The sequence below is a fragment of the Calcarisporiella thermophila genome (genome assembly GCF_041956535.1).
Source record: "Calcarisporiella thermophila strain CBS 279.70 unplaced genomic scaffold VTP21scaffold_25, whole genome shotgun sequence".
In the NCBI taxonomy this organism is placed as follows: Eukaryota; Fungi; Calcarisporiellomycota; class Calcarisporiellomycetes; order Calcarisporiellales; family Calcarisporiellaceae; genus Calcarisporiella; species Calcarisporiella thermophila.
Window position 1 is genome coordinate 1 of NW_027192215.1, and position 26,169 is coordinate 26,169.

Here is a 26,169-nt window from a genome sequence, read left to right on the forward strand (position 1 = left end):
TTACTAGTGGAGCCAATTTATAAATTATTTCTACGAAACTTATAGAGTTAAGAAGCAGCATACCTTAATTGGTTTCAAAATCTATAAACACAAAAGTAAAATCTGATAATACTTTATATATATCGTACATTAAAAGCGTTTTCAAGTTGCGCGATTTATACCTAATTATTTGGCTTACTGTAGGTCAATCGGAGTGAAATAATTATGGTTCAAATGATTCATCATTTTGGATCGGAGTATTACCAATATAATCCTAAATTTTCACTATAAATTTGCATTTCCTTATGATATGCTGATTCTATAAAGAAAAGATTTAGAAAGTGCTCAACATCATCTGAATTGTGCAATTATACTGCAAAACTCCAATTCCTGAGAAATTGGACACTTGGGATTGGGATTGAACTTGGGTACGCTGTCAACAACAAATGGTGTATGTTCATTTAATAATAGAACAAATACATAAGAAGCTATGCATTAATACAAAATGAAACATAGATTATGCTTGGAAATTTCGCTGAGATAAAATAAAATTTCCAATAGAATTTTAAAAGCTTTGCGTAGCTTCTATCAATAAGCTGAAGCATTAATTTACAGTCTGATATTTCCATGTTTTCATATTTTGGAAAAATTTCATTTTAATTTGAAAAGCTATCTTGGGGTTATTTCAATTTTTTTGTCGCTAAAGGTACTGTATATTTAATATCAGCATTTACCCTACCAATTCCTACCAATTACTCGAAGAATAACTTCAATTATGCGCATCGATATCTAAAAGCCATAATTGTAAATAACAGCACAACGTAGTCGAAATATGCTGCAAAATCATCGAAGATCCTATGAGAAGCAGCTGCAGCTAAACTTCGTTGAAATCTTATAGAACTATTTGTAGAATGATAGGATTTTGAGTGCTGCTAAGCAAAATTACATAAAAAAAATCCTTAGAAATATTCATCATAAAATTCAAAGTTTAAAGGTAGCTTTATTTTTTCATTTCTCGCTTGGATTCATACACAGACTGGTACATTATCTCATGCTTTTAGGACGTCTAGTTGCATACTAGATAACAGAGAGGAGGGGAATTGCCTATTTCGAAAGAGTACACGAAGAATGATTCAAATAGAAAGCTTCCAGGGTTATTCGAACAGATTAAGGAATAATGATGTCACAAGTAGTCACATATAAGAACTATCTAAAACTAACAAAATAATAATATCCGAAAATCCAACCAAGCCACCCAGGATACATCGGTCAAGTTTCAAAACTGACGCTCACACAACATCATTGGCTGCAAATACCGATTTGCCCAAAAATCGGCAAGGTCGGTATTCGGGTAACAAAATTAGTGATTATTTCCGATTAAGGACCAAGATCGGAAGAAAATATAGCTATATAAATGGAAGTGTACGAAATGTATATGAAATGAAAATACATACAATATACTAATTGATCAGCTTACTTTTCCTTGAGTTAAATAATAACAATACGCAAAAACAATGAAGGCATTCAGCAATTGTTTGGAGGTATCTCAGCAAATTACTTTGCGTGTGGTGGGTAACCTCCCGTCCTGGGTGAGTGGTGTACTTTATCGGATGGGCACCGGCGTCTTTCACCTTGCCTCACCCGACGGCACACGTGAGTTCACTGTGAATCATCCCTTTGATGCATTTCCTGTCGCACATCGTTTCGAATTTTCAGATGGAAAAGTTCGCTACTCAAATCGTCGGACTGCACGTGCAGTTGAAGAGTGTATTTTGAACGGTGAATACAAAATAACATTTGGTAGAGATCCCTGCAAAACCATTTTCCAGCGCCTGCAGTCTTTGTACAGAAGTGTCATGGCAGATGAGAATGGTAACGAAATGGGACAAGACCCGAACAACACATTCGTTAATGTGACGATAACACCTAACTTCCCGCTCGGAGAGAAGATGGCACTAGTCGCCAAAACTGACACTAATAAATTGCAGCAGCTTGATCCCGTGACCCTAGAGCCAATCAAAACTTTCAATTATAGTTTATTTGACGAAAGACTCGATGGTAGACTCAGCGCCGCGCATCATCAGGAGGACGAGAAGGAATTCGTCAATTTTGTTTTCAAATTTGGTCGTGATATGTGTTTTCGGCTATTCAGCCTATCTAAAGATGGCGAGGTGCGCCTGCTTGGAGACGTATCCAAAGATTTATCTAGTGGAAAGCAGGTTCTCTCTTCGTATATCCACTCCTTCTCCATGACCAATAAATACATCGTTCTGCCCAATTACCCCCTTTACTATGTGAGTAGCTCCTAATAACTTCTCCAATAATCTCGTCTTAATCACAATAATCACTTTATCTCTGCAGAGCTGGGGAGGTCTCTCCAATCTTTACTATGGAAATGCAATTGATGCTATGCGCTGGGATGAAAAACACCCTACGCTCTATCATGTCATAGATCGCGTCTCTGGAGGTCACATAGCCACTTATGAAGGACCACCATGCTTTGCTTTCCATACACTCAATGCTTGGGATGAAGGCGATGATATAGTATTCGACGCAAGTGCATACGATGATGCGGAAATTATTTGGAGGTCGTACGAGTTTGGAAGAAAGTTGGGCGAGGCTCTTCCGGCTGGATATTATAACCCACCGGAACATAAAGAAAAACCTTCAGCTATGGTACGAAGATATCGCCTGCGGAATATTAGGGAAGTTGCACGTCAACAAAGTGAGCAAAAATTTAAGGCTAAAATCGAAGTGCACGACACAAATATAAAGCTTGAACTCGCACGCATTAATTCTAACTTTGAACGCCGTCGAAATCGATATGTGTATGGTGTGACAGTTGCAAATGTGACGGAACCGGGTTTATTCAGTGGACTGGGTAAAGGAGATCTTGAGAAGGGCACTATCATGCTTTGGGAAGAACACGGTCATTCATGCTCAGAGCCCATTTTCATTCCACGCCCAGGTGCGATTGAAGAAGATGACGGTGTGGCAATAAGTGTAGTGAATTCTACGAGATCGGAAGAGTGTTTCCTTTTGGTACTAGATGGGAAAAAGTTTACGGAGATAGCACGTGCCAAGGTGGGCGAGTTCACAATGCTCTCTCTTCACGGGAGCTTTGTTGATTCGCAAGGGAAAAGTGTAACTATCAATTAAATTCTATAATTCAACAGTAGCTATTATAACATTTTTATTCATCATTTGCCTACACACCGACAATATTGCCTCAAATATATATATTTTTGCAATAAATTCTATGGCGAATAATTTTTGTGGCAGTATAAAAGATTGGTATTGTAAAATATTGGCTCTATTCATATATGATCTTTGCCGAGGACATTCACTGACCCGCGAATATATGCGGTCAATCGGAGCGGGATCTATTGGATACGTGCGCAAAAACTCCGTTAATTATTAAGGCATCTCGTTTTGGTCTCTCGGCAGAACTAACACCCCACGTAAAGGCATTATTGACATTTTTCCAAGAGCGTTGTAGTAGGGAAGTTTACGGTGTATGTTTTGATTGGATAGACCATGTTGACAGAAGCGATGCCAGTGGTTCTTGTATCTGTATACGATATCATAATCGATTTTTCAACATTAGGGAAACGTATCATTTATATAAGACGCAAAGACAGGGACCTATATCACAATGGGAAAGAGGACATATGAATGACTAAATGTGAAAAACCAATTGTGGCCCTTTAGTATAAAATACATGAAAGTAGCTACGGGAATTGTTGGCAACGCAAAGCATGAGTGAGATTTTGAAGATGTAAGTGGTCAGGTAGAGAGTCTGCTCAATGATTTCCCTTAAGTTTTCGCGGAAAACCAAAGGAAACCGGAGAGTACAGATGTCATTCGTCGTGAAATTAATATGAGCACGTCATAATTTATCAATCTTTACCTGTGTCGATTATCACCTATTTTCCTAGAGTCAGTTATTGAAGATTTGAAACAAGTGGTTGACAACGGGGTAGTCCGGCCGTTTAAGAGACCGTAGTCTGCACTGTTGAACCATGGGAGAAAGAGAAACGAGACTATCAGGATGGCTGTTGGCTATCGCTGTTTGAATGAAGTGATGAATGCGAGTTAATATTCTTTGTCGAATCCGCAGGATTACTATTCACATTTGAGAGGCGCTAAAATGTTCTCGATTATTGACTTAGCATCAGGGGTTTTGGCAGATTGGCTATGGAGATCAGTAAAGATTGTAATCAAAAGTTTATATCGTTGCATTATCAAGCTAATTGTGAATACCCATTAATCAATTGAATATATATTCATTTGATGAATGGATCACTTGAGCTTCAACTTGGTGAGATCTGTTTTTAGGTAACTTTTTAATTAGCTTATGCTTTTACAACGCCTTAATACTTGACATAATAGACATTACGTCTATCATAGGAGATTGAAATATTAATTTTTTAATGTAAGATTAAACTTATACCAATTGCGATTTAATTAAGTTTGCCAATAATAATGATTTCTAAAGAATAAGATCTCGATTGCAAAGATATGCACTGTCATCTGAGTTGTGTCGAATTCCAAAACTGGAAATTTATATTGCTATAAGGAAATTGCCGTAATCGTATGACGTCCTGAGTTGGAGTAGAAACTTGAGTGATTGGTTTATAGCTTATTATTAATAAGAGCTTAGCAATGAACCTTTCGCTCTATTTTCTCCACCTATCCTTTATGGAATATATTTCTTGGTCAACCCAATAAGTGGTTTCTTGAAAACACGATCTCCTGAGAATCGCGTAGTGTCGCTTACAAATTGCTAGCAACATCGCCGGAGAAGCAAATAAACGTGAAAGCCACCCTATAAGAAGTGGGCATAGGGAAAACATAGGGAAATATTATGGAACACATGCGGAACACATGCGGAACACCTCATTTTCCCTATAATTTCCCTATAATTTCCTTTTATTTCATCTAATTTTTCTATAAATTCCAAATACTTACCCATATAAAAATCCATACAAAATCCATTAAAAATTATAGGAAATATCAGGAAATCATACGGAGAGTGAAATGTTCCCTATTTTTTCCCTATGTGACTTCCTATAGGGCCAAAGCAACAAAGTATATATAGCCTCAATAAAATTCACATTCTTGTTTACTTATTCCTTGTGATTGCTTATTTAGACCTTACATTATTTATTAGCATTAGCCACTCAATATTAAAGATTTCAATTTTTCTTCATAAAACATGAACAAACCTCTACATTTCTTCAAATTTACTTTGATTTTTGTTATATGTCTTGCTCCATTCATGGCACTTTCCGAGGCTAGACCTCTCAAAGGCAATGAAACAGATGACTCTGGGACATCTTCTTCTATTGAACAACGCAACCTCGACACTGTCCTCCAATTTTATAACTTGGCATTTAATCAGCATCAGCCTCGACTTGCAGCCGAAAAGTTTATTGGTCAAACTTACACCCAACACAATCCTCTAGTAGGTGATGGAGCCGATGCCTTTGTAGGATATTTCGAACCGCTGTTTGAGCAGAACCCAAATGCTAGTGTCAGCTTTAAGCATCAATCTGCTCAAGATGATCTAGTGTGGCTACATTTGAACTTGAAAATGAACTCGACAGACAGAGGGCTTGCTATTATTGACCTCTTTAGACTTGAAGATGGAAAGATTGTGGAGCACTGGGATGTGATCCAAACAGTTCCCGAACAGGCAGCAAATAACAATACTATGTTTTAGGATAGATATATCTTTTTTAATTAATTATTAAGTACTTTTTAATATTGAGATCTTACTAAGCTAAATATCAGTAGGTATACATTTTTGTTCAAAAAAGTGCAGTTAGAAAAGAAATAATATAAAAAATAAATAGCAAATACAAAAGCTATCTTATTCCCTAAATATGATCAATTTCAATTCTTAGGTCTTTACTGCATACTTTAAGCACTCATGATTTTCAATCAAAAAATTAGTAACAATAGCATTCAATTAATTTAATATTGCAATGAATAAGTTTGCTTAACAAGCAAGCAAAGAATGCTTTGATTCTCCATAATCGTACACATGTTGACAATTACACCAAATCTAACTCTGTATAATCACAAATAATAATTGATATCTCCATTATACCTAAATCAGTATATTAACGAATCCTTCTTATGCGTGGATATCCATTGAGTGCACCCGAAACTTTATAAATTACGGACGCTCTGCGCCAATTAAGCATTGATTATATCAGACCATATTGGCGCGCAATAATGACTACCGCCACATATTGCTCCTAAACTTAAAGTGAATGCACAACCATTATACGAAGCCTGATTCTCCGGGCACACGCACTACAAGCTCTTTGTCATATTCCTCAGTTTTCTTGGGTACATCGCCAACCTTTAACTTATTTCTCCTTGGCCACCACGAAAACCGCTTCAGCGCACGGTGGAGTGCAGGGTTGAGAAGGAATACAAGGAAATTGAGTATCCCGATGGATCCTTGCAAGATATTATCTACTTCTCTAGCTTTGCTCAGTATATGGAAATTGGGGTCGGTCGTCGTCAGAGTTACCCACTCCAAGACTATTCCGGAAGGTAAAGTAATAATATGGACGACTGGATATAGCATAATACGCAACACCGAGTTGATTAATTGCATTTCCTCCGCCCGAACTTCCTCGCTGATATTAAGAGTTCTTTTCAAATTACGAGTCGCCTGGAGTGCTCGAATCAACACCATAATTACAACAACAATAGAGTACAATACGCTTAAACTCATCCACAAAGTCATACACAGCGCTTTAGTGAGGATAAGATTTAATGGCGACGCGTTCGAAATGAATTGAAACTTAACGTTATCATACATCACTTTGTTCCTCGTTAGATAGATCAGCGTAACGAGAAAGGTGAAGATAAACATGCCGGGGATATACCAGCGTTGTATGCGTTTCATATCCTTGCGATGATGTATGAAGGAGAGCTGCAGATCAATGGCGATGCAAATGGTCGGCAGAACGGCCCACAGCCGGAGAAAACTAATCACCCAGAGAAAGAGATGGGCAACCCAGTGATCGCGGCCAGCTATTGGGTTGAGAAGCTCATCCGACTTCGAGATAATAAATTCAGTACGCCAAAGCATATCCACGAGCCCAATCCAGAAGCTGAGCTTGAAGGAGATGGTATTGGCTACATCGGGTTGAGTACGACGGAGCCATACGACTATAACCATCATGAGAAACCCACAGATGGCCGAAAGTATGTTAATTGTCAAATCACCAGGTGAAAGAAGCATGATGCTCTATGCTCGAACTATGTTTGACTAAGCTAGAGGAGGTAGCGTGTTAGTATATTCAGAGAATTGCACAGTTCAATTGGGGTTGTTACCTATAATAGTTGCAGAAAAAATATAGATTCAGTACCTGTTACGCGTCAATGCCAACTCATGAGTGGATTTATATAAAGATGTGTAAGTGAAGGAGACACACGGCAACTCTTTAAATGGAAATGTATGCATATAAAACTTAGGTTAATATTAAAATTCACGAGGATAAACACTAGGCACGAACGGAAGAGTGAGTACATAAGGGGTGAAACCGTGGGCAACAAAGAGAGGTGGCTTCTCTCTAAAATGCATCCAAGCCATAAATCCAACTTACTTGCATCAAAGAAGATCGCATTTTTTTAAGTGGCTTGCCCATGGTATCCAGAATAATTAACCTCAATCCCCCATGCAAGCTAAGCGTTGTTTAATTGAGAGAAAAGTGCAGGAAAAAACCAAGCTCTTCAATTACCTGTGGTAGCGCTATTCTGAGTATCTATCCTCTGGTTGCTAGCAATCTGAGGAAATGCAGAAATACGATGGGCCATGAGTACACTATGTGTGGGTTTGGTGGGAACCTGTTTCATGGCAGCACTGCTATCTTCGAGACCGCCCTCGAGAATCCCCAACGAATGGAATTTAAATGCCCTGTCTATGAGACATTAGCGCATTCAATAAGAAGCTGTGATCGCAGCTATTTTTTTAAAGGCTGGGAAACGAGGCTATTTGTTATGGTTGTTAAAGATACATGATAGGTACAAATCAATTATCCACCTTCTTAATAGGTTTCAATAGCGCCACCAGGCATCAAATGGTATGAGTTTCAGATAATTTCGCCCTCCAATCAGCGCAACCTGCTCACCCAGGGGAGGTTAATTTTTATGCATTGGCGTCATAGAGCAGAGTGAGGGTATTAAAAGCACATGTCTTAATCAGCATGTTTTCTCCTTGTGATCTGGATACAGCGCATTGAGAAGTTATAGGCTGCATTGAGTAATTATGGGATTTTACTGTATTCTCGTACCTGGCAGCGATTGGGTTTCTCAAAAGATAAAAATTCAATCTGCCCAAGAGATAATATCCTTTCATTAGTTTATGGCATTTCACAATTTTGGGGTGGCGGTGTGCATGAAGTGAAATTGAGAGTATTGTCTGCATAGTAGTCGGAGGATACAATAAAGTATAGATGGAGTGTATTAAGATTAACAATGGTGGCAATATACAATCGGAATATACGGATTTCATCATATAACTAATGGACTACTTGATTGCGTCATCATTCTTATATGGTTGGATGAAGCAAAGGCAAGGGTTATTTTGGGCGAATATCACTTCTTCTCTATATAATATCTCGAAACACTGGGTGGAGAATCAGTACACACGAATCCGAAAATGTCTTTCGAACATGATACAGCAGATTATGAGGAATTTGTAACTTTTGATCTAAGTGATATTCGACCATTTAATGGAGTGACTCAGTATGATGCGCGTGAATGGCTTGAGGAACTCGAATTCGCGGCATTCCTACAAAACTGGTCGGACAGGTTGAAGATACGCGCACTCGCACGAAATTTAAGAAATGATGCCATAGTATGGTTTCGTAACCTTCCAGCTGAGAAGAGATCCAGTTGGCTGGAATTAAGAGAAGCGTTTGATATGAAATACTCCCACAACCAGCCTATACGCTCATATCTCCTCGAGCTAACCAGCTTAAAACAACATGACGGAGAGCATGTTGCAGTTGTATGCACTGAACTCGAGAATCTCCTGCGTCGACGTGATATTATATTAACAGAGCACGACAAGGTTAACCTTCTGAGATCAGCTATTCGAGAATCGCTTACTAGGTATATTAACTGGGATAGATGTAATAATCTCGATAATGCAATAAAGGAAGCACACCGAGCGGAGAATCTGCACCGTACCTATGAAAAAAAGTCCTTAGGTCCGGTGACCAGGTGCGCTACCACTTTGGATGAGAATTCCAAACCATGGTCGAGTAGAGGCTATTCGAATCGAGATGGTGGCTCAGATGACCATCGCAAGGGTGCGAAGGACAATAAAAGCGGGAAGTCACGAAAGAAACCAAAAGATGCTAAAGATGCAAAGGGATCGAAAAGATGCTATGTATGTGGGGATCCAAATCACGTAGCCCTTAACTGTCCAAGGAAATTTGTAACGACCTCCTAAAACGCTCAGACCGAGGATATTTGTCACCATCCCAGCCGGTGAGCTTCGGGGATTTGGCGTGGAGGCCACGCTTTCTAGTCAAGCAGTCGCGTCCCGATTTTGAACATTCATTTAACATGAACTGAGCCATGTTAGATTAGAAGCAGTTTTGACAGTGCCACAACAAAGAGTCAATCGAGCACGTTAGCCAGTAACTTAGGACTCACTGAATCACTACATCGCTACGGAAAAAAGGGACACATTATGTCTACTAATCATCCAAAATTTTGTCCATTTATCTATGGCTATATATAATCGTAAGGGCGGACCAAAGTGCCCTTAAGTAGATTATGGATACCTCGGACCAAGTGTTGGACAGTGCAACTATTACTACAGGAGCACCAACCTAAGAACTGAACGCAAGAAGGGCCTAATTACTCAAATATGAATGAACTATCACAATCATGGCTTGGTTCTTGAATACCCAAACGGAAAGGACGACATGGAGAGTTCGCTCTGGACTTGAGAGATGAGCCTTGTCTAAGGCAAAGAAAAAATCACTGTCCGTAAAGCAATGTTTATATTTTTATATATGCACTTATCAAGACATTAGAAAAAGCATTTAATAGAAGCAAAAAAAAGTTGTAAAATTTGAGAAATAGGTAGGGGCAGCAAGTTTCTGTTTTTATCGCGTCTCATTCAACTTTTAGAGTTATTAGAGATTACAAGCAGAAATTACTGGAAAACTTAAATTACAATCTAGCACAGCAATAAATTAACTTAAGAAACATAATAGGGATTCTGTTAAGGGAGCAATAATGCAAATACAAGATATTCTTGGTCCAATTCATGCAATAAGCACATTTTATCACCGGTAATCTATAAAACGAGTTGATATGGGCGCAACTTAGGTGGGTGTATTGTATTTTGATTCCTGCATATTTTTTATTCGCGCAAATACGAAGGTCAGTGGATTGGATTCTGTGACTAGGTGTTTATGCTTTTATTAAGAGCACCTATTTAAGCAGGAATAGCTTCTTTGCTTACCGAAATATATAATGAAACTTCCCTCAAATGACTTTGTTTAGATACGTTATGTTTTCATCCTAGCTTAAGCCTCTGAAAATCCCAATTTTCTACCGGCAAAGCGAATTCTAGTATTCTGTGGCAAATTTTACTCGGTTTAAAATCAGTCTCCGATCAAACACATCGAAGAGAGGAGAGATTTTCACTGTTTTAGAATGCAAGCTCCCAAGAAAATCATTACTATATGCATTTTCTTTACTAATACTTGTAATTTCATATTGGATTAGAAGCAGCGACATGTTCCTATTGTGATCTCTTTTTTAAATCTAATTTGCATTATTACTAGAATTTAGAGTCGATCTGTTTTGTTTATACATGCTCAGACTTACACATCACTCATTGAACCGGGTACAAAATCACCCCAAAAAATCTCGTACCCAGCTCGCGTGTTGTGGATGTCGAGGGAAAAAGCTTAAATGTGATGGTAATCTCAGTGGATGTTCACGTTGCAAATCGCGAAACATTCCGTGCATATATCCCCTAACATTAACCCGAAGGGGACGCCCAGCCAACAATTTGGACGGTTGGTCTGGGAGTAAGCTTATCAACTTTAGCTATAGTAAAAAAGAAAGCTACGGATACATCATCCATTCAACCATGATGCAACTCGATCGAATGCTATTTGGATTAACAGTGAAGTATACAAGTGGAATGTACAATATTTTGTTCCTCGCTGTTTTAACAAATGCTTCTTTTCACAGCCTGGATTAACACAATCTACTTCCATCCGGCCGATTTGGAATCGTCCATGGGCAAAGTCAATAGAGTTTAAACGCTTTCCTGGTTTATACTTTAGCCAAGACGATCACCTGGGTATCCTGATCGAAAAAATGAGTTCCTTATGTGTTGGCGAATCTGTCAAGAAGAGCTTCCCTCGTTTCGTCGAGAGAGCGGTCAAAATTGAGCAGTCAGCCTCTCTTTTCGCCCGGCGTGATCCTCTAAAATCAATCAATATGTCTCTAGGGATTTCTCTTATTGACGAGTGGTTTTATAAGCATATTAACCCGCAACCACTGGTGCTCAATCGCACCATCACGATCAAGGAATACTGCGAGCAGCGAATCGATCCGTTCCTTTATGCGACACTTTTTGGAAAAATACTGGCCGTGAATGAGGATGAACGAACACGCCTCAACGGAGAGATACTCATTGACTATGCATTTTCTATTTTGGAAACCGAGCCGTACCGTGCTACACTTTCCAGGCTGCAGGGCCTCTACATTCTGGCTGGCCACATGAATTACCTGGGCGATTCTAAAAAATGCTCAGCGCTTAATAGATTGGCGTTGAGGGTTGCGAAAGACCTACGTATTCCAGAACAAGATTCGAGTGAATTCAATGAGATCCTGGACCCTGCCGAACGCGAACTCCGCAATAATATCTGGTGGGCGCTACGCAGCGTATTCACATGGGAAGCCTTTCATTTAGGGAATAGTATAGATATGGAGCTCATCACGGCACCGATCCAACTTCCTGTCAAAAGCGAGAAAGAATCGGTGCTTTTTGCGCTTGACCAGAACAACGGCTATACCCTGTTTCAGCAAGAGCACGCACACATGATCCGCACCTCCTTCAATTTCGCTTGTCTGAACGTTTTCTTGGCGGAAGTATGGCAATGCATCACCTCGACTCTTTCCACCACTTCTAATTTAGCTACGAACGAATTGACTAGCGTGAACGAAGCAATTCAACCTCACCACCCCATCTCGCTCTTGTCCTCTCTATTAACGCGATCACTAACGGACTACACTGTCAATTTGGATCCGGAATATGCTGCAGAGCAACTTCTCTATCTCTATACACTGATGATCCATGTTCACTTTTTGAAACCCCACCACGACTCCCCCATCTCGCTTAATATCAGCACTGTCATCCACTGCACTTTTTACGCGAACGCAGTCGTCAACTTAGCCGAGATTGTGCTTGAGGATCCTGAGAGTTTACCAGCACAACCCGTCGTGGCATTCGGGCTAAATACATGCGTCTTTTTGTATTCTCTTGTCTTGAAAGCGAAAATTCGCACCCTACGTGATGAGGCCCTACTTAATCTGAACAGAATCCTACAATTCTTCAGAACCAAGATCGTCGTTTTTAAGGAGGAAGATAGTATGAAAACAATTGAAAACATACTCGCTGACGCTGAGTTGTCTTCACTAGAGGAGCTAAATGAATCCTCTACAATAATTCCAATCATGGCTCCAGCAGTGAGTTTGAGACCTCTATCGCCTGTTGAGAGCAGAAATAAAGACGCATCACCACTTTCGACGGTACCCATTTTTCTGGTACGTGATATAACCGCGCCGGAAGCAGAGGAGGAACTATCGAGACCATCCTTAGCGTGGTCAGACTCCCTGGAACCTCAGCGTGGGAGTTCAGATGGGAGTATAGGCTTGGATGATATAGCATTGGACTATCTTTTACAGCCACTCCAGCTGGATATCATATAGCTTTTGTTATTGATACACTGCAGCTCATATGATTTTCGATTCCGAAGCTCCCCCCTTCCCCCTCTTTGCTGCTAATTCCATTGACATCTACTCCTAAATGGGATTCAATACCCACGATTGTTTTAAATAGTTTTGAAAGTTCGCCTGGTCGAGCTAGAAAATGGGAACAAGGCAGGGTTGAGTATTATTATGTAAATCCATTTAAAGAGATGCCTAGATATGAGCGCCATAGGACCTCAAATCACTGCTTCCTTATACAGGCCCCCTGCTTTTAGGATTATGTGCGCGGTTAAATGTTCATTTATCACCAGTTTTTGTATAATTCTATCCCTTTGTTTCATTTTTTTTTAATGCTGCTAACTTCCACTGTATTTTCATGTTCTATAATATTCTGTGCAAATTAAATCATTGTCTTGTGGACCAGTTTATTCATGACAATGTCTAATGTTTCGAAATAGGAAATACATGTCAACCAGCACAGGGTACTATTAAGAAAGATATGGCGCTGAATAAATTCACGCTGAACTATCTTCTTTTAGAAGAGGCGGAGCTCCCCCGTAGCACTGTGGTTGACTACCAGTGTCTGTTGATCATCCCCACATATTTAGCTGCAATCTAGGGGTGCTGTTCTCATATAACAATTTCCCCTATTCAAAGCAAGCGAACTATGATATTGGCAACTTTTGTGGTTGATAAGAGCCTGCATCATCTCTCGCTAGAAGGGTTTGAGCGCAAGCCGTCTTAACTTAGGCATTCTCATTAGCTCCAATTCCTCCTTCGAAAACACTCGTGGCCTCATCTCCTCTAATGCCTCTGCAATTCGTTGGGCTAGCCAGTGTTCAATCACACCCCTATGGGAGAGCGAGAATAGCAATCTGAGAGCCTGAGCGAGCTCCTGAAAAACCCTGCGTCGCACTGGGATACTTGGATGTTCATGGGATATGAACTTACAATTCTCACATACCAGCTGAGCGCATATAAATGGAGAGCCTTTGCACCAGTTTCTGGCCCGAATGGAACGATGCAACGACGCGATACAGTGGGAGAGACCCTGTTGAATAAATTCGTAACACCAACAGCAAGAATCCTCTTGCTATGCTTTGTTCCATACCTTGACATACTCGTCTAGTGCCTTTGCTCGCAGTTGCTGCATCGAGTCCGAATTGAATCTGCTGGGAGGCGCATCGGATTTGATAAATTGCTGCCAAAGGGAGCACCAGTAGATCCAAAACGAAAATACAGAGTTAAACGAATAACATTGATCCATAGTATGCTCGTCGCAGTACTGCTTCACCTCGTTCAGATATCTCTGAAGAGAGATTGCGATGCTGATGAGCTGCTGGGTGATGGTTAAGTCGGAATTTGACCAATCAAACCCCCTGATCTCATATATTCTGGAGGTGGTTATGATGTGTAGCATCAAGAGAAGCTATGATTATAGCTTAAGCGTAAAAGAGCGAGATTAGAAATGAACCGGGGTGACATCCATTACCAGCATCAGCTTGTATCGCACGCCGTCATTCGAGTAGATGGTGGGCTTGGGAGAGTTTTTGATCACATCGAAGCTAACCAATCCTGGTTTGTCAAAATCGAAACTGTACAACAGTTCGCGTTTACAGATAAAGGCCCTTTGACGATAAAAAAAGCATCGATGGAATTTAACAGTTAAGCTGGTCATGGTAGGTCAATACTTGGTTCTACATTCGCTCACCAGATTCTTCTTTGAAATTCCCTTTGTTCAGGATCCATTTCCCTTGGCGCGTCCTTATCCATTTGTACCGTGAGAGCCATCAGTACAGCTTGGGTGTGGTATTTGTGCGCATCGTCAAAACGAGCAAGCCAGACCATACATCTTTCCATGTTGAGGAAAGCGAGCACCGCGTAGAGAGAAGGAGAATCGAAGATGTCCTCTAAGGATTGTCTTGCTTGTGCAAGTATGCTTCTCATGGAAAGGTGAACTTGACGCATTAGAGGCGACTGCGGATGGGCCAGTACTAAATGAACAGCCGAGCAGGCGATGGCAGTGTGGATCAGTGCAGGCTCGAGTTCCCCTCGATAGTAACTTTCAAGAAAGGAAATCCGATTCGGGTGCATTGCGAATGTAATGCAGTCGCTCAAGTATATATGAAAGAGCCGGTCTGTAAGCTCACGGCTGATTTTGAGAGATTTTGCGGGCCATTGAAGATCTCTATCTTTGATGGGTACCGGAAATGAACATAACACGAAGATCGGGAGGGATCGAGGAGGATGATTAAAATCGCCAGATGGGGGAATATTGAACTGGAATGGCTGGTCGGGTAGAGAAGAGGCGGCAACCACGAATTGAGCACTTAGAAGGCGTTGCAGATCAGCTAGAGAATTTAATTGAAGCTGAAAGCGCAGAGCATTAGCAGTCATTAGGAAGCCCCAGGTCTCATTTCGTTCCCGAGGATGGGTCCCAGATTGCTCAGCATCATTCCCTATAGGCACTGGCAATGGGTAGCGTGCCAGCGCCTCGCAAGGTTGAGGAGGAGCAGAGCATGGATCGACGTTGCCATGATGAAATGTTCCCATCCTGATGTCTGAATGTAGAAATATACTACGCAGTGCCTCGCTTGCCTGAAACTCCGAATAAGCGGAGCAACCTAAAAAATATTCGTGCAATGGGGCTCTTTCAGTTTCCAGGAACAGAAGGGGAAGTGACGTGCCTGTTCCGTTTTGAGCAAATTCTAAATTGGGATTCGCAGTACTGCACAGAGAGGTGGGGATGCCGGCAAGCTGCAATTCCGGCTCGATGGTTGCCGGCGCATTTCGCTCGAAACCCGGACCACGTGGGGGGCGGAGGCCAATCGAGCTTGGGCACACCTCAAAATCTCGGCCGATGCCCCTCAGCTTGAGAAGCAGAGCTTGCATTAGAGTTAAGGCTTCCCGGTTCTCGAACCTCCGGCTGAGTCATTGGTCATAAGCCACCGATTGGATGAGTAAGGACGCGGGCTGGATCTCGTTTAGCCATATACTTATATACCCAAATGAAGGGGAAGCCTAGTCTGGAATACAAGGCTACAGCCAGAGGTTCCCAATGCCCAACCCATTAAAGCCTCTTGTAGTAATATGCGGCGCCACCGGTGCTCAAGGCGGCTCTGTCCTCAATGCTCTTCTTGCATCCCAAAAATATCATTTGCGCGCTCTGACGCGTAACCCTAGCTCTCCAACCGCTAAAGAGCTCGCTTCTCGCGATGTCGAGGTCAAGGGATGTGATTTCTCCAATCGAAAAGATCTGCAGAATGCTTTTGCGGGCGCATACGCAGTGTTTGCTATGACTAATTACTTCGATCTGGTTCCGAGTCATTCCGATCCCAAATCCGAGGAAGAACAGGGGAAACAAATGGCAGACGTCGCATTAGAGGTGGGAGTACAACATTACATTTGGAGGTGAGTGGGAAGAGCTGCAATTATAATTCTACCGACTTAAGGAAGAACACCGGCTGATGTTTTGCTGGCTTGATTGTTAGCTCGCTGGAAGACATTGAAAAAGCATCCAACGGCAAGTACAAGAATGTGCACCACTTCATTAATAAGGCTCGTGTTGAGGACTATATCAAGCAAACCAAGCTCCCGTATACCGCGATAAAAATAGCATTCTACTATGAAAATTTTGTTAAGTTTTTCCCTCCCCAGAGAGCCCAGAACGGCCAGCTTGTTTTATCTAACCCAATGAGGCCCAACGTCAAGCTTCCAATGATCTCGGCAACCTATGATGTTGGACCTGCGGTGGCTGAGATTCTCGAGGATCGCGATCAGTATCTCGGAAAGGTTCTCGACTTAGCTGGAGAAGCATACACTCTCGTGGAGATTGCCGAGATCATGTCACGCGTTTCAGGCCAGCAGGTCCATTACAATTATGTGCCTCCAGAAAAACTAGACCAGGAGCTCCCGTATATTGCCTCGGATCCCAATCTTTATGAGGCATTCGGATTCCACAATGACTTTGGATTTTTTTCTGGCCGTGATTTCAAAAAGTCGCGCATGGTGCGCCACCGATTTCTAACTTTCCAGGAATATCTTAAAAAGATTGGGTGGACAGGACCCCATCCTTAATTCAATCCCACTTGTAGAGATAAACTCCATTTTGAAATTTCTGTGTATGTATTCTTGACCCTATCTAAGCATTAAATTTTCTTATATGTCTTTGTTATATTTAGAATATCCTACCAGAGATTTCTGGTACCGCGCTGGAAATTTATGGTAATGGTTATGGTTGAAAATAAACCAACGAACCAAAATTGCTACCTGTGCTGTTGACATTGTGATATATCAGTAAGCTTGATATATTTTAAAACGCAAATGTTTTTTTTTGTTGTCGTAGAGATTGGTAATAGCTGCCTCAACACCTCCAATATGATGAGTTGAATAAGATTTACCATTTTATAATTCTATAGTTTGATGATGGTCTACGTATGTTTGTAAAATATACTTTAGTATTTATTTATTACCAAATAATCATTACACATTTTCATTATACATGTCAATTAAGAGCATTCAAATACTTGTGCACTTGAGCAGGAGCCAATGTCCATGACTCTTGCACTACAAGACTGGTATGGTGAGCAGGGCGTAACTCGACAGTCAGAGTTGTTTATGCAGATATGCCGTGCTACGCCATGTTCAGCGTCACAACTCCTACAACTCTGTCCAGAGGGACACCCTTTGATTTTACAATCATCAATGCATTCGTATTTGTCTGGCACTTGGAAAAAAGGTGATTTTTCAGAAGTGTCTTCACAAATTTGTCCGTAGGGGCATCCCGATGTTCTGCAGTCCTTTTTTCCGCTGCAGCTAGTCACTCCCTTGGAATAGAGGGCGATGGTGAGCAAGGTAATATAGAGCAAAGTAGACTTGTACATATTTGCAACGAACAGTAGAATCCAAAAGCAATTTTGTTCGTTTTTAACAAATAATGCCGGGCTTTTTATCTTGGGGGCATTTAGAGATCCGCGGTTCTTAATAACTGCAAGGGTCATTATTGTAGTCCACGATTTTCACTAGGTTGAATTTAGTAATTCGTGTAAATGGAATTTTATACTGATCATTGAAGGGTCATGATAGGAGAGAATGCGCCCTCTTCTACAATCTTAACATTCGATGAAGTCGACTTGCAATTGGCTTAGGGATTGAAAATATGGCTTCGATGATGATAATAAGATATAGGCTCCAGATATGAACTAAATATGAACTAGACACTGACAAAGTCGAATAAGGATATTACTTGCTGTGTAATACTAAACTCCTCCTGGAGATTATAAAAAAGTACACCCCCTTAATTTGTAAACACTAGAACCTCCTAGTTCGATAACACTATATGATGTCAGACTAGATGTGTTTTGTGTTCAGAGTTGAAGAAGTCTCTGATCTCAACCTGAAAATCATAAATATGGCTTTAAAGAAACATTAAAATTCTCCGGTTCACTGCCAGATTTATTCTTGAATGGAAGTTAGATTAAACCAAGGTTCATCTCAAAAGACGGGAGATAAATCCCCATTGTCAAAGATATTAATATCGACTGCGGAGTGAATCTAAAAAGGTGCATCGCTCATCCATAATATCGTAAGGATCCGGTTCCAACATAAGCCCAGGCTCTTGAAGCACTATGCGCTGATCACTTGAAGCATATTCCGGCCACTGCAGCTGATTTTTGCAGTTGGGGTCGCCGTTTATGGCAAAGCATACCCAATAGTTGACCATTTCCTTGGACAACTTCAAATCGCTCTTTGAGAAGACGATGGTGTAGGGCGTCTGGGATATACTTCCTGGCCACAGGTATGAATTTTCAAATGCATGACCCGCGTTGAACGGACGCGGACCCAGTTTCATCAGGATGGTCTTTTGGTTGAATCGATATCGATAACGCTTATTTTTAGCATGCTTCGCCAACAAATACTCTGGGCACTTGAACAATACATCACCTATCACGTCCACCGCGCGGGCATACGATGATGTGTAGTCTTTCTCTCGATATATTAGGCCAAGCTGCCTGACATCCTTATCCTGAATCCCTGGAATCAGCCCGCGAAGAATCTGTGTCCAGTCTCCGAATGGATTGTATACAAAGGTCATGAAAGAGGTGGCCTCATCGGTCGTGACCCCTGACAGTATGGGTATAGGTGAGATGCTTCCTTCTCTCAACATATCACCTGGATCTTTAGCGATAACTTTGCCATCCACAACGGGGCTAGTTGGAACTAGGTTAATAAAGAGCTCCACTGGCCCTCGGATGAGTTTATAGGTTGAGAGAAGATATGGCCAAGACACTTTTTGCATGCACTCGATGACTTTGGAAGATTCCCTGCTGACACACCCCAGCCTATGCACGATTTTATCCAGGGCAACCTGATAATACTTCACATCCCCAATCATGGTGGTTGGTCCAGCAGATTGTAGGATAGCTTTATGAAAAGGGCGAGCTGTGGAGTTGTGATAATGGAGTAGGTGTAAACCAATGGCTCCAGCTCCGGAAGATACTCCCCATAGAGTTACATCTTCTGGATTCCCCCCGAAGAGGCGGATATACTTTTGCACCCACTCGAATGCCAGCCGCTGATCAAGCAATTGTAAATTGGCAGCCCCCTCTTTCATTCCGGCCTCTGTCGAGAAAAATCCGAAGATATTGAGTCGAAAATTGATACTCACAACAACCACCGAGTTTTCTGCAGCCTTCAAAAAATCCCCTCCGTCGTAGGTGGATGCTCCGCCAAATTCATAGGTCCCTCCGAAAATCCATAGCATCACGGGGAGCGGTTTATCGGGGTTCATGTTGGGGGTCCATACGTTGACCGTAAGGCAATCCTCATCCATCAAAAAAGGAACAGGCACTACCTGCGGACACATGGGACCAAACTTAGTTGCGTCAAAAAGTCTGTTTGATTTTGCTGGCGGCTGCGGCGGTCTGAAGCGAAGGTCCTTAATTGGGGGTTGGGCATATGGTATCCCCAAGAATTGGTACACCCCATCTCTTTCAAGTCCCTTAAATATACCGTTATCAAGCGTCACTAGCAATTTCTCTTTTGAATACGCACATTTCGCACCAAGAATAAATAAAATGAGTATATATGTACAAATGGAATACATAACTAAAAATTTATATCATCGATAAATAATTTCACGCTGTGACAGTTTGTATAGCAATATAATGTCAGAAATTAATGAATATTCGATATTTTCTTATATTGCTATGTTGGACAATAAGGGCATGGTGGTTAATGAATCTCGAAAATAAAAACTTGCGAATATCTCTGCTAGTTATAAAGAGATCCATGTCACCGAAAAATTATTGATTGGCTATGTATGGTAGAGAAGACAAGGGTGATGATTCAATGAGCCGACAAACTGTTAAACTACCTAATAATGGACAATCAATTCTAAATTCAATACACCGAGAGACAACCAAATTGATCGAAACAAGGGTCGTATATTTGATAATTACGAATAGAGTAATTTTAGGTGAGTTCTGGGAAACAAGTGCAATTATTTTTTATATCTCTCGCATAAACTCCATGAATAATTGACGGACTCGTCTTAATATTCTATTCAAGAGATATACTTTTTAATTTTTAAGCTTAACAATATCTCCATACAACCTAATGTATGTAATGTAATATATGTTTTCTTAATTGAATGATTAGCTATATTAAGCTAGAAATATATTATCTCAACAGATTCCACATACAACACTTATCTCTATATTACCCTAAAAAAATTAGTTATGATATTTGTTTAGTTTGTTCTTCTCAAACTTTGAAATCTCTTGGCTCAAACTACAGTTCTTCCACTATATCAACCAAAAATGGATGGAACTATTAATTCCAAAAGCATCGAAAGCTGAAATTCGAAACTCGAAATATAACAGTGAAAATATCATCATATCATTCTCCATAATATAGTATACGTTAGTTTTTATATGGTTGCAGTTGGTAACCATTACTGATTCCAAATATATCTTCACGAGCTGAGCTTTCAGGCATTCAGATGAATTTAATGGTTTCAAGAGTCTTGCTATTTTGAAAATTAAAAAAAAGAAAATGTTGAAATTTTCCAGGAAGTTTATGCAAGAACAACTCGATAAAAGAATATGTAAATGCACCAGTAGCAGAGATGAAGAAACAGAAATACAAAACAATATTACATTGATAAACGCGAATAGGTTAATATTTATTGCGAAGATAATCTAAATAATCACACTTTTCATCCATAATATTCACTGGGTCCAGCTCTAAACTGAGGCCCGGTTCTTGAAGTACAATTCGTTTTCGAGTCGTTGTATAATCTGGCCATTCTAACTGATCCTTGCAGTTTGGATTACCGGTTTTGGCAAAACAAACCCAGTAGTTAATTATCTCTTTAGAGAGAATCCAGTCGCTCTTAGTAAAAACCAATGTCAACGGCTTGACAGTCAGTGTGTCCGGCCATAGATATGCTATATCCAGTGAATGACCAGCATGTAATGGGCGCGGACCTAACTTCAGAAGCACCGTCTCTTGATTAAACCGATAACGATAATGTTTACTTATTGCGTATTTAGCCAATAAGTGTTCCGGACATTTAAACAATATATCGCCCATTAGCTCAACTGCTCGAGTATACCCCGACGAATATTGATTCTCCGGATAATATGTACTTAATTTTTTGATATCTTGCTCTTGTATTCCTGGGACTATTCCGCGAAGAATCTGTGTCCAGTCCCTAAATGGATTATAGATGATCATCATGAATATAGAGGCCTCATTAGTAGTTATTCCGGATAATATTGGTATGGGTGAAATGAAGCCTTCTTTTAACATATCCCCCGGTTTCATTGGAAGAAGAACGCCATCGACAATCGGACTGGTGGGAACACTGGATATCAATAACTCTACAGGTCCTCGGATCAGCTTATAAGTGGACAGTAGTACGGGCCAAGATATTTTTTGCATGCATTCGATTAACTTTGTAGAATTACTACTTGTACAGCCTAACCTGCGAACTACTTTATCGAGTACGCTCTGATAATATCTCGCATCGCCGATCATTGTGGTTGGACCAGCGGACATCATTATTGCCTTATGAAATGGTCGACTTGTCGAGTTGTGATACATGAGAAGATGCAATCCAATTGCACCTGCTCCCGAAGATTCACCAAATAATGTGACATCCTTTGGGTTTCCTCCAAATAGGTGAATATTTTTCTGCACCCATTCGAGGGCAAATTGCTGATCATTAAGTTGAATATTGGCAGCCCCCTCTTTTATCCCCGCTTCAGTTGCAAAGTAGCCGAAAATATTAGAGCGAAAATTGATACTCACGAGTACAACTGAGTTTCCTGTTGTTCTCACAAAACCTTCCCCATTATACGAACTTGAATCCCCAAATTCATAAGTTCCACCAAATACCCACACCATCACAGGATATGGATGACCAGGCGTCATATCAGGAGTCCATACATTGAGCGTTAGACAATCTTCGTCCATTAGATATGGAATAGGGAGGAACTGAGGGCACATCGGCCCAAACTTCGTAGCTTCTTTAAGCCGATTAGATCTGGTTGGGGGTTGCGGTGGCCTGAAGCGAAGGTCCTTGACCGGAGGTTCAGCATACGGAACTCCTAAGAATTGGTACAAACCATTTTTCTTAAATCCCTTGAATACTCCATTTTCGAGCACTACTCTAGCCTCTTCTTGCGCATATGCATATTTCAGGTGGATGTTAAGTAGAAATAGAATATAGACACATATGGAATACATTTGATAGGACGATACAAGAGGATAAAAAATGCAGCAAGAGAAAGATCCCACATCGCGTTGTTCAACCTAATTTTGGGTTTTCGGCAAATACGATTTAAGAAAACTGTCTGAGACACAATTTCTAAAATCAATGAAATTGGATCAAAGTACTGGCGTGGCGATTTATGTCGGGTATACGTCCTGCAAATAAATCGAAACTTTAGAGATTACAAGGGTAAGTTTAGTACTGAACAAACATCTTTTGATATAATGATCTACAGCTGCGGAAATAAAAAAAAATTATTGTTGGTAGCAAATGCAGGGGTGAGGATTTCAATGGACTGTAAAATCACTTTTATTAAGATTTATATGATTCTTAATTTCCAGCCCGTGGAAACGGATTATTAGATATTTTGAATTATCGAGTCCAAATTGAAAATAGGTTTCTACGCGATAAAAAATTGTAAGGACAATAAATTGATTGATAGATTTAACATTAGCTCTGCCACATGCAATACTTTTATTTCTTTCATGGTATTATAATTGTTAGTCCTCCTTCATCTATAGTTCGATTCAGCATTAAAATGGTGGTTTTGAAAATGTTATAGATGGAAGAAAACTTTGCTAGCGTTTATGGAAAAAGTATTTAATAATGCTTTGAAGTTCATAGCAGCAACAATAGGAACAGATATGTCTATTATTAAATTTTAACTTGAAATATGTGACCTATATGTCTCAATATAAGTGATAGTTGAAGCTACAAGCTATTGAGACAAGAATGATACTGTAAAATTCAATACGCACTACCTTAGGTCACTAATGTCAAAATTCTATAATATTAAGAGTAGATGCAAGCAAATGATGATGCTATCAAAAACAATTCAAATCAGTGTTTTTGTGATAGTAGAGTAGCAATCAAATACGTGAAATTAAAGTTTGGCCAAAGCCACCATTTAGATTGGCGCCTCGTATTTTAGGCTCTTTCCGTACCAATGCAGAGGTTCAGAATTCTATCCCCATCGTGATCACATTACATTCATACACTCTGCTAAAACGGTTGCTAAAATGAACAAAGAAACTTATTCCTAAATTACATTGTATCCTATCGTCACCGAAATATAATGTGCCTGAAACTTATACTTTCCTACTCTTAAAGACAAAGAATAATCTCACTTTTTTGTATTTTACATTAAAACAATATATTTCATTGTCTCAGACCACTTTTCTCAACCAAACAATACTATTTTTATTTTACTTCAATAAGGAGTGACTTGTTTATAGAAGCTCTTTAATTTTCGTATCATTTCAGCCACAGATCTTGTCACAATATATAGAATATATAATATAACCCAAAAATCATGTACAAGCCTTATTGCACCTCAAACTAAGATATATACTGTATATATATAATAATTTGGGTAGGATTTGGATGTGTTTCACCATAACATATCTTCAAGAGAAATTTCTCACAATAATTTTAAATGCACGATAATAATATCTGGTGATCCATCAGTATGGTTGTATTATTGATCCAATCTTGTGGTTAAAACCTCTCAAAGAGTTGAAGATACTGCAATAGGTTCACATTATAAGCCGCTTGACTCCCTTTTACCCGAATGTATTTCATATTCGAACCAAACTATTTGAATGAAAATATCTATATATCTATATCTACGATGGAGGGAATAAGAGTCGAGTTATATTAACATAGGTGAAGATATCTGAAAGTGGAATGAGATATTGTATTCGCCTTATTAATTGTGAATAACGCAGAATCAATAACGCATAAACATAATAACAAAATAGAGCTTCTACTATAGCGGGAAAACTTGTATCTAACAAATAATAGGTGAAATTTCGTTCTGGTGATTTCATTCAAGTCTTGCAGGCTTATTGTGCCAAACATTCAAACTTTCATGGATCTAGGTAAATCGTCACATTCTCAAGCGAACAATGTCAAACTGACACATTTATACTGAAGAAACCAGAGAAATGATCTTTCGAAAATGTGGCTTTTTTATTTGTTCCCGAATTTTTTTCAAACTATTCACCTCATGCAAATTATACAACGTAGTTCGCGGGTGGTGAAACCAACCTTTTATATTAAATACACGAGTGGTGTGTAAAGCCACGATAGTTAACTCGGCGTGTATGCATTTTCGAATCTTCGTCCTTTCGCTCAGTTAAAAGCTCCTCTCTCTCCACCTTCCGTGCTCACATTATTCTCAATTTCTTCTTTTTTGCTCATAGAGTGTTATATATAGTAATTACACCGATGGCCGCATTTGATCGCTTTTATATTGGCATTCTTGCTTCTGTCGTTACAATATGTTTGATGAATATCCGCATTCTTCTCGCTCGCCCTCGGCTATTCCTCACCAAGGCTGGAGTCGCACATTTTCTCTCCAATTTATTTGCAATGTGTGCAGGTCTGGACTTGACCATTAACGAATCTCTGTTGAATTCTATGTGCACGCTAGAACTGGGATTTGGCTGCGGACTTGTTCATGTATCCAAGTTGCTTAATCACTTGATCCTCTTCTGGCGTTGCAGTGTCGTCACACATCAGCATCCTATATTGAGCTATTCTTTCTATGGGCTTGTGATTTGCAAAATAACGGCTGTCGCGGCTCATTGCTCTCTCATGAAACCATTCTATGACAGCGTTGCTCGTCTTTGCCTTGATAAGTTAGAGCCTATATCCACTCTTTCCACTTTTACCCTCGACATGGTCATCGATTTCTCCCTCACCCTCTTATTTATGATCAAAATCTATGACCAAATCCGCAAAAGTAATCGATACACGTGTGCGCCAGCCGCGAAGATGCAGCGCCTCTTCCGGGAATATGTCTTCGAAGCCATCCCTATGCTGTCTTTATCCATTTGTCTTAATGCTATAATTGTGTCTGATGCCCTTGCCGAATATACGCTCATCATTATCTACACCGATCTCATCCTGCAATTGCGCCTTACTAACGATCTCCTTGTTCTTAATCGTCTGACCGACAATTCAGTTTCAAGTCCTCAAACTTCCAATGCGAGCCAGGAACAACGCTCAACTCGAAAATTCGACCCTCCGGAGCACTTATCACTAGAAGAGAATGGCCATCGAGATGATAACCGTCGAGAGGATATTCGTCGGGATACACGACAAGAAATTGTCTGATACTTGCTATTTTACCCACTATTCTTCTTCTTCTCCTCCTCCTCTTCTTCCTCCTCCTCCTCCTTCATGGTTTTTATTCACTTCCAAATTTGCTGGATTTGAATATATATTGAGCTTATTCATTATCCCTTTTGTGATGCCATGTGGAAATATCAAATATATTGTATTTTGAATTCGCTATTTATGCATTTGTATTTCACGAAAGTTATTTGTTACTAGTTTGATAGCTAATCAATATATTAACTATAATACATATTAGCCTTTTATGATACAATTGAAATGAATTGTGCGTAGAG

At 40.1% G+C, this 26,169-nt stretch overlaps 10 protein-coding genes across 10 annotated transcripts; 6 read left to right on the forward strand and 4 right to left on the reverse strand.

The window, feature by feature from the left end:
- Positions 1–1,493: 1,493 nt before the first annotated feature.
- On the forward strand, positions 1,494–3,138 carry VTP21DRAFT_5991 (uncharacterized protein; the record flags this gene model as incomplete). The annotated part of the gene is made up of 2 exons (XM_069396572.1): positions 1,494–2,273; positions 2,341–3,138. The coding sequence occupies 2 exons, from the start codon at positions 1,494–1,496 to the stop codon at positions 3,136–3,138; spliced, it is 1,578 nt and encodes a 525-aa protein (XP_069247260.1).
- A 2,059-nt stretch (positions 3,139–5,197) lies between these two features.
- VTP21DRAFT_5992 (uncharacterized protein) lies at positions 5,198–5,704 on the forward strand (the record flags this gene model as incomplete). Its single annotated transcript, XM_069396573.1, has 1 exon — positions 5,198–5,704. One exon carries the CDS (start codon positions 5,198–5,200, stop codon positions 5,702–5,704), a length of 507 nt encoding a protein of 168 aa, XP_069247261.1.
- Positions 5,705–6,271: 567 nt separating this feature from the next.
- On the reverse strand, positions 6,272–7,246 carry VTP21DRAFT_5993 (uncharacterized protein; the record flags this gene model as incomplete). The annotated part of the gene is made up of 1 exon (XM_069396574.1): positions 6,272–7,246. One exon carries the CDS (start codon positions 7,244–7,246, stop codon positions 6,272–6,274), a length of 975 nt encoding a protein of 324 aa, XP_069247262.1.
- A 1,419-nt stretch (positions 7,247–8,665) lies between these two features.
- VTP21DRAFT_5994 (uncharacterized protein) lies at positions 8,666–9,463 on the forward strand (the record flags this gene model as incomplete). The annotated part of the gene is made up of 1 exon (XM_069396575.1): positions 8,666–9,463. The coding sequence occupies one exon, from the start codon at positions 8,666–8,668 to the stop codon at positions 9,461–9,463; it is 798 nt and encodes a 265-aa protein (XP_069247263.1).
- A 1,662-nt stretch (positions 9,464–11,125) lies between these two features.
- VTP21DRAFT_5995 (uncharacterized protein) lies at positions 11,126–12,975 on the forward strand (the record flags this gene model as incomplete). Its single annotated transcript, XM_069396576.1, has 2 exons — positions 11,126–11,161; positions 11,230–12,975. 2 exons carry the CDS (start codon positions 11,126–11,128, stop codon positions 12,973–12,975), a joined length of 1,782 nt encoding a protein of 593 aa, XP_069247264.1.
- Positions 12,976–13,690: 715 nt separating this feature from the next.
- On the reverse strand, positions 13,691–15,867 carry VTP21DRAFT_5996 (uncharacterized protein; the record flags this gene model as incomplete). Its single annotated transcript, XM_069396577.1, has 4 exons — positions 13,691–14,026; positions 14,087–14,404; positions 14,468–14,603; positions 14,687–15,867. The coding sequence occupies 4 exons, from the start codon at positions 15,865–15,867 to the stop codon at positions 13,691–13,693; spliced, it is 1,971 nt and encodes a 656-aa protein (XP_069247265.1).
- Positions 15,868–16,033: 166 nt separating this feature from the next.
- Positions 16,034–17,052, forward strand: VTP21DRAFT_5997 (uncharacterized protein; the record flags this gene model as incomplete). Its single annotated transcript, XM_069396578.1, has 2 exons — positions 16,034–16,386; positions 16,467–17,052. The coding sequence occupies 2 exons, from the start codon at positions 16,034–16,036 to the stop codon at positions 17,050–17,052; spliced, it is 939 nt and encodes a 312-aa protein (XP_069247266.1).
- Positions 17,053–18,505: 1,453 nt separating this feature from the next.
- VTP21DRAFT_5998 (uncharacterized protein) lies at positions 18,506–19,840 on the reverse strand (the record flags this gene model as incomplete). The annotated part of the gene is made up of 1 exon (XM_069396579.1): positions 18,506–19,840. One exon carries the CDS (start codon positions 19,838–19,840, stop codon positions 18,506–18,508), a length of 1,335 nt encoding a protein of 444 aa, XP_069247267.1.
- A 1,313-nt stretch (positions 19,841–21,153) lies between these two features.
- Positions 21,154–22,728, reverse strand: VTP21DRAFT_5999 (uncharacterized protein; the record flags this gene model as incomplete). The annotated part of the gene is made up of 1 exon (XM_069396580.1): positions 21,154–22,728. One exon carries the CDS (start codon positions 22,726–22,728, stop codon positions 21,154–21,156), a length of 1,575 nt encoding a protein of 524 aa, XP_069247268.1.
- Positions 22,729–24,982: 2,254 nt separating this feature from the next.
- Positions 24,983–25,873, forward strand: VTP21DRAFT_6000 (uncharacterized protein; the record flags this gene model as incomplete). Its single annotated transcript, XM_069396584.1, has 1 exon — positions 24,983–25,873. The coding sequence occupies one exon, from the start codon at positions 24,983–24,985 to the stop codon at positions 25,871–25,873; it is 891 nt and encodes a 296-aa protein (XP_069247269.1).
- Positions 25,874–26,169: the final 296 nt, after the last annotated feature.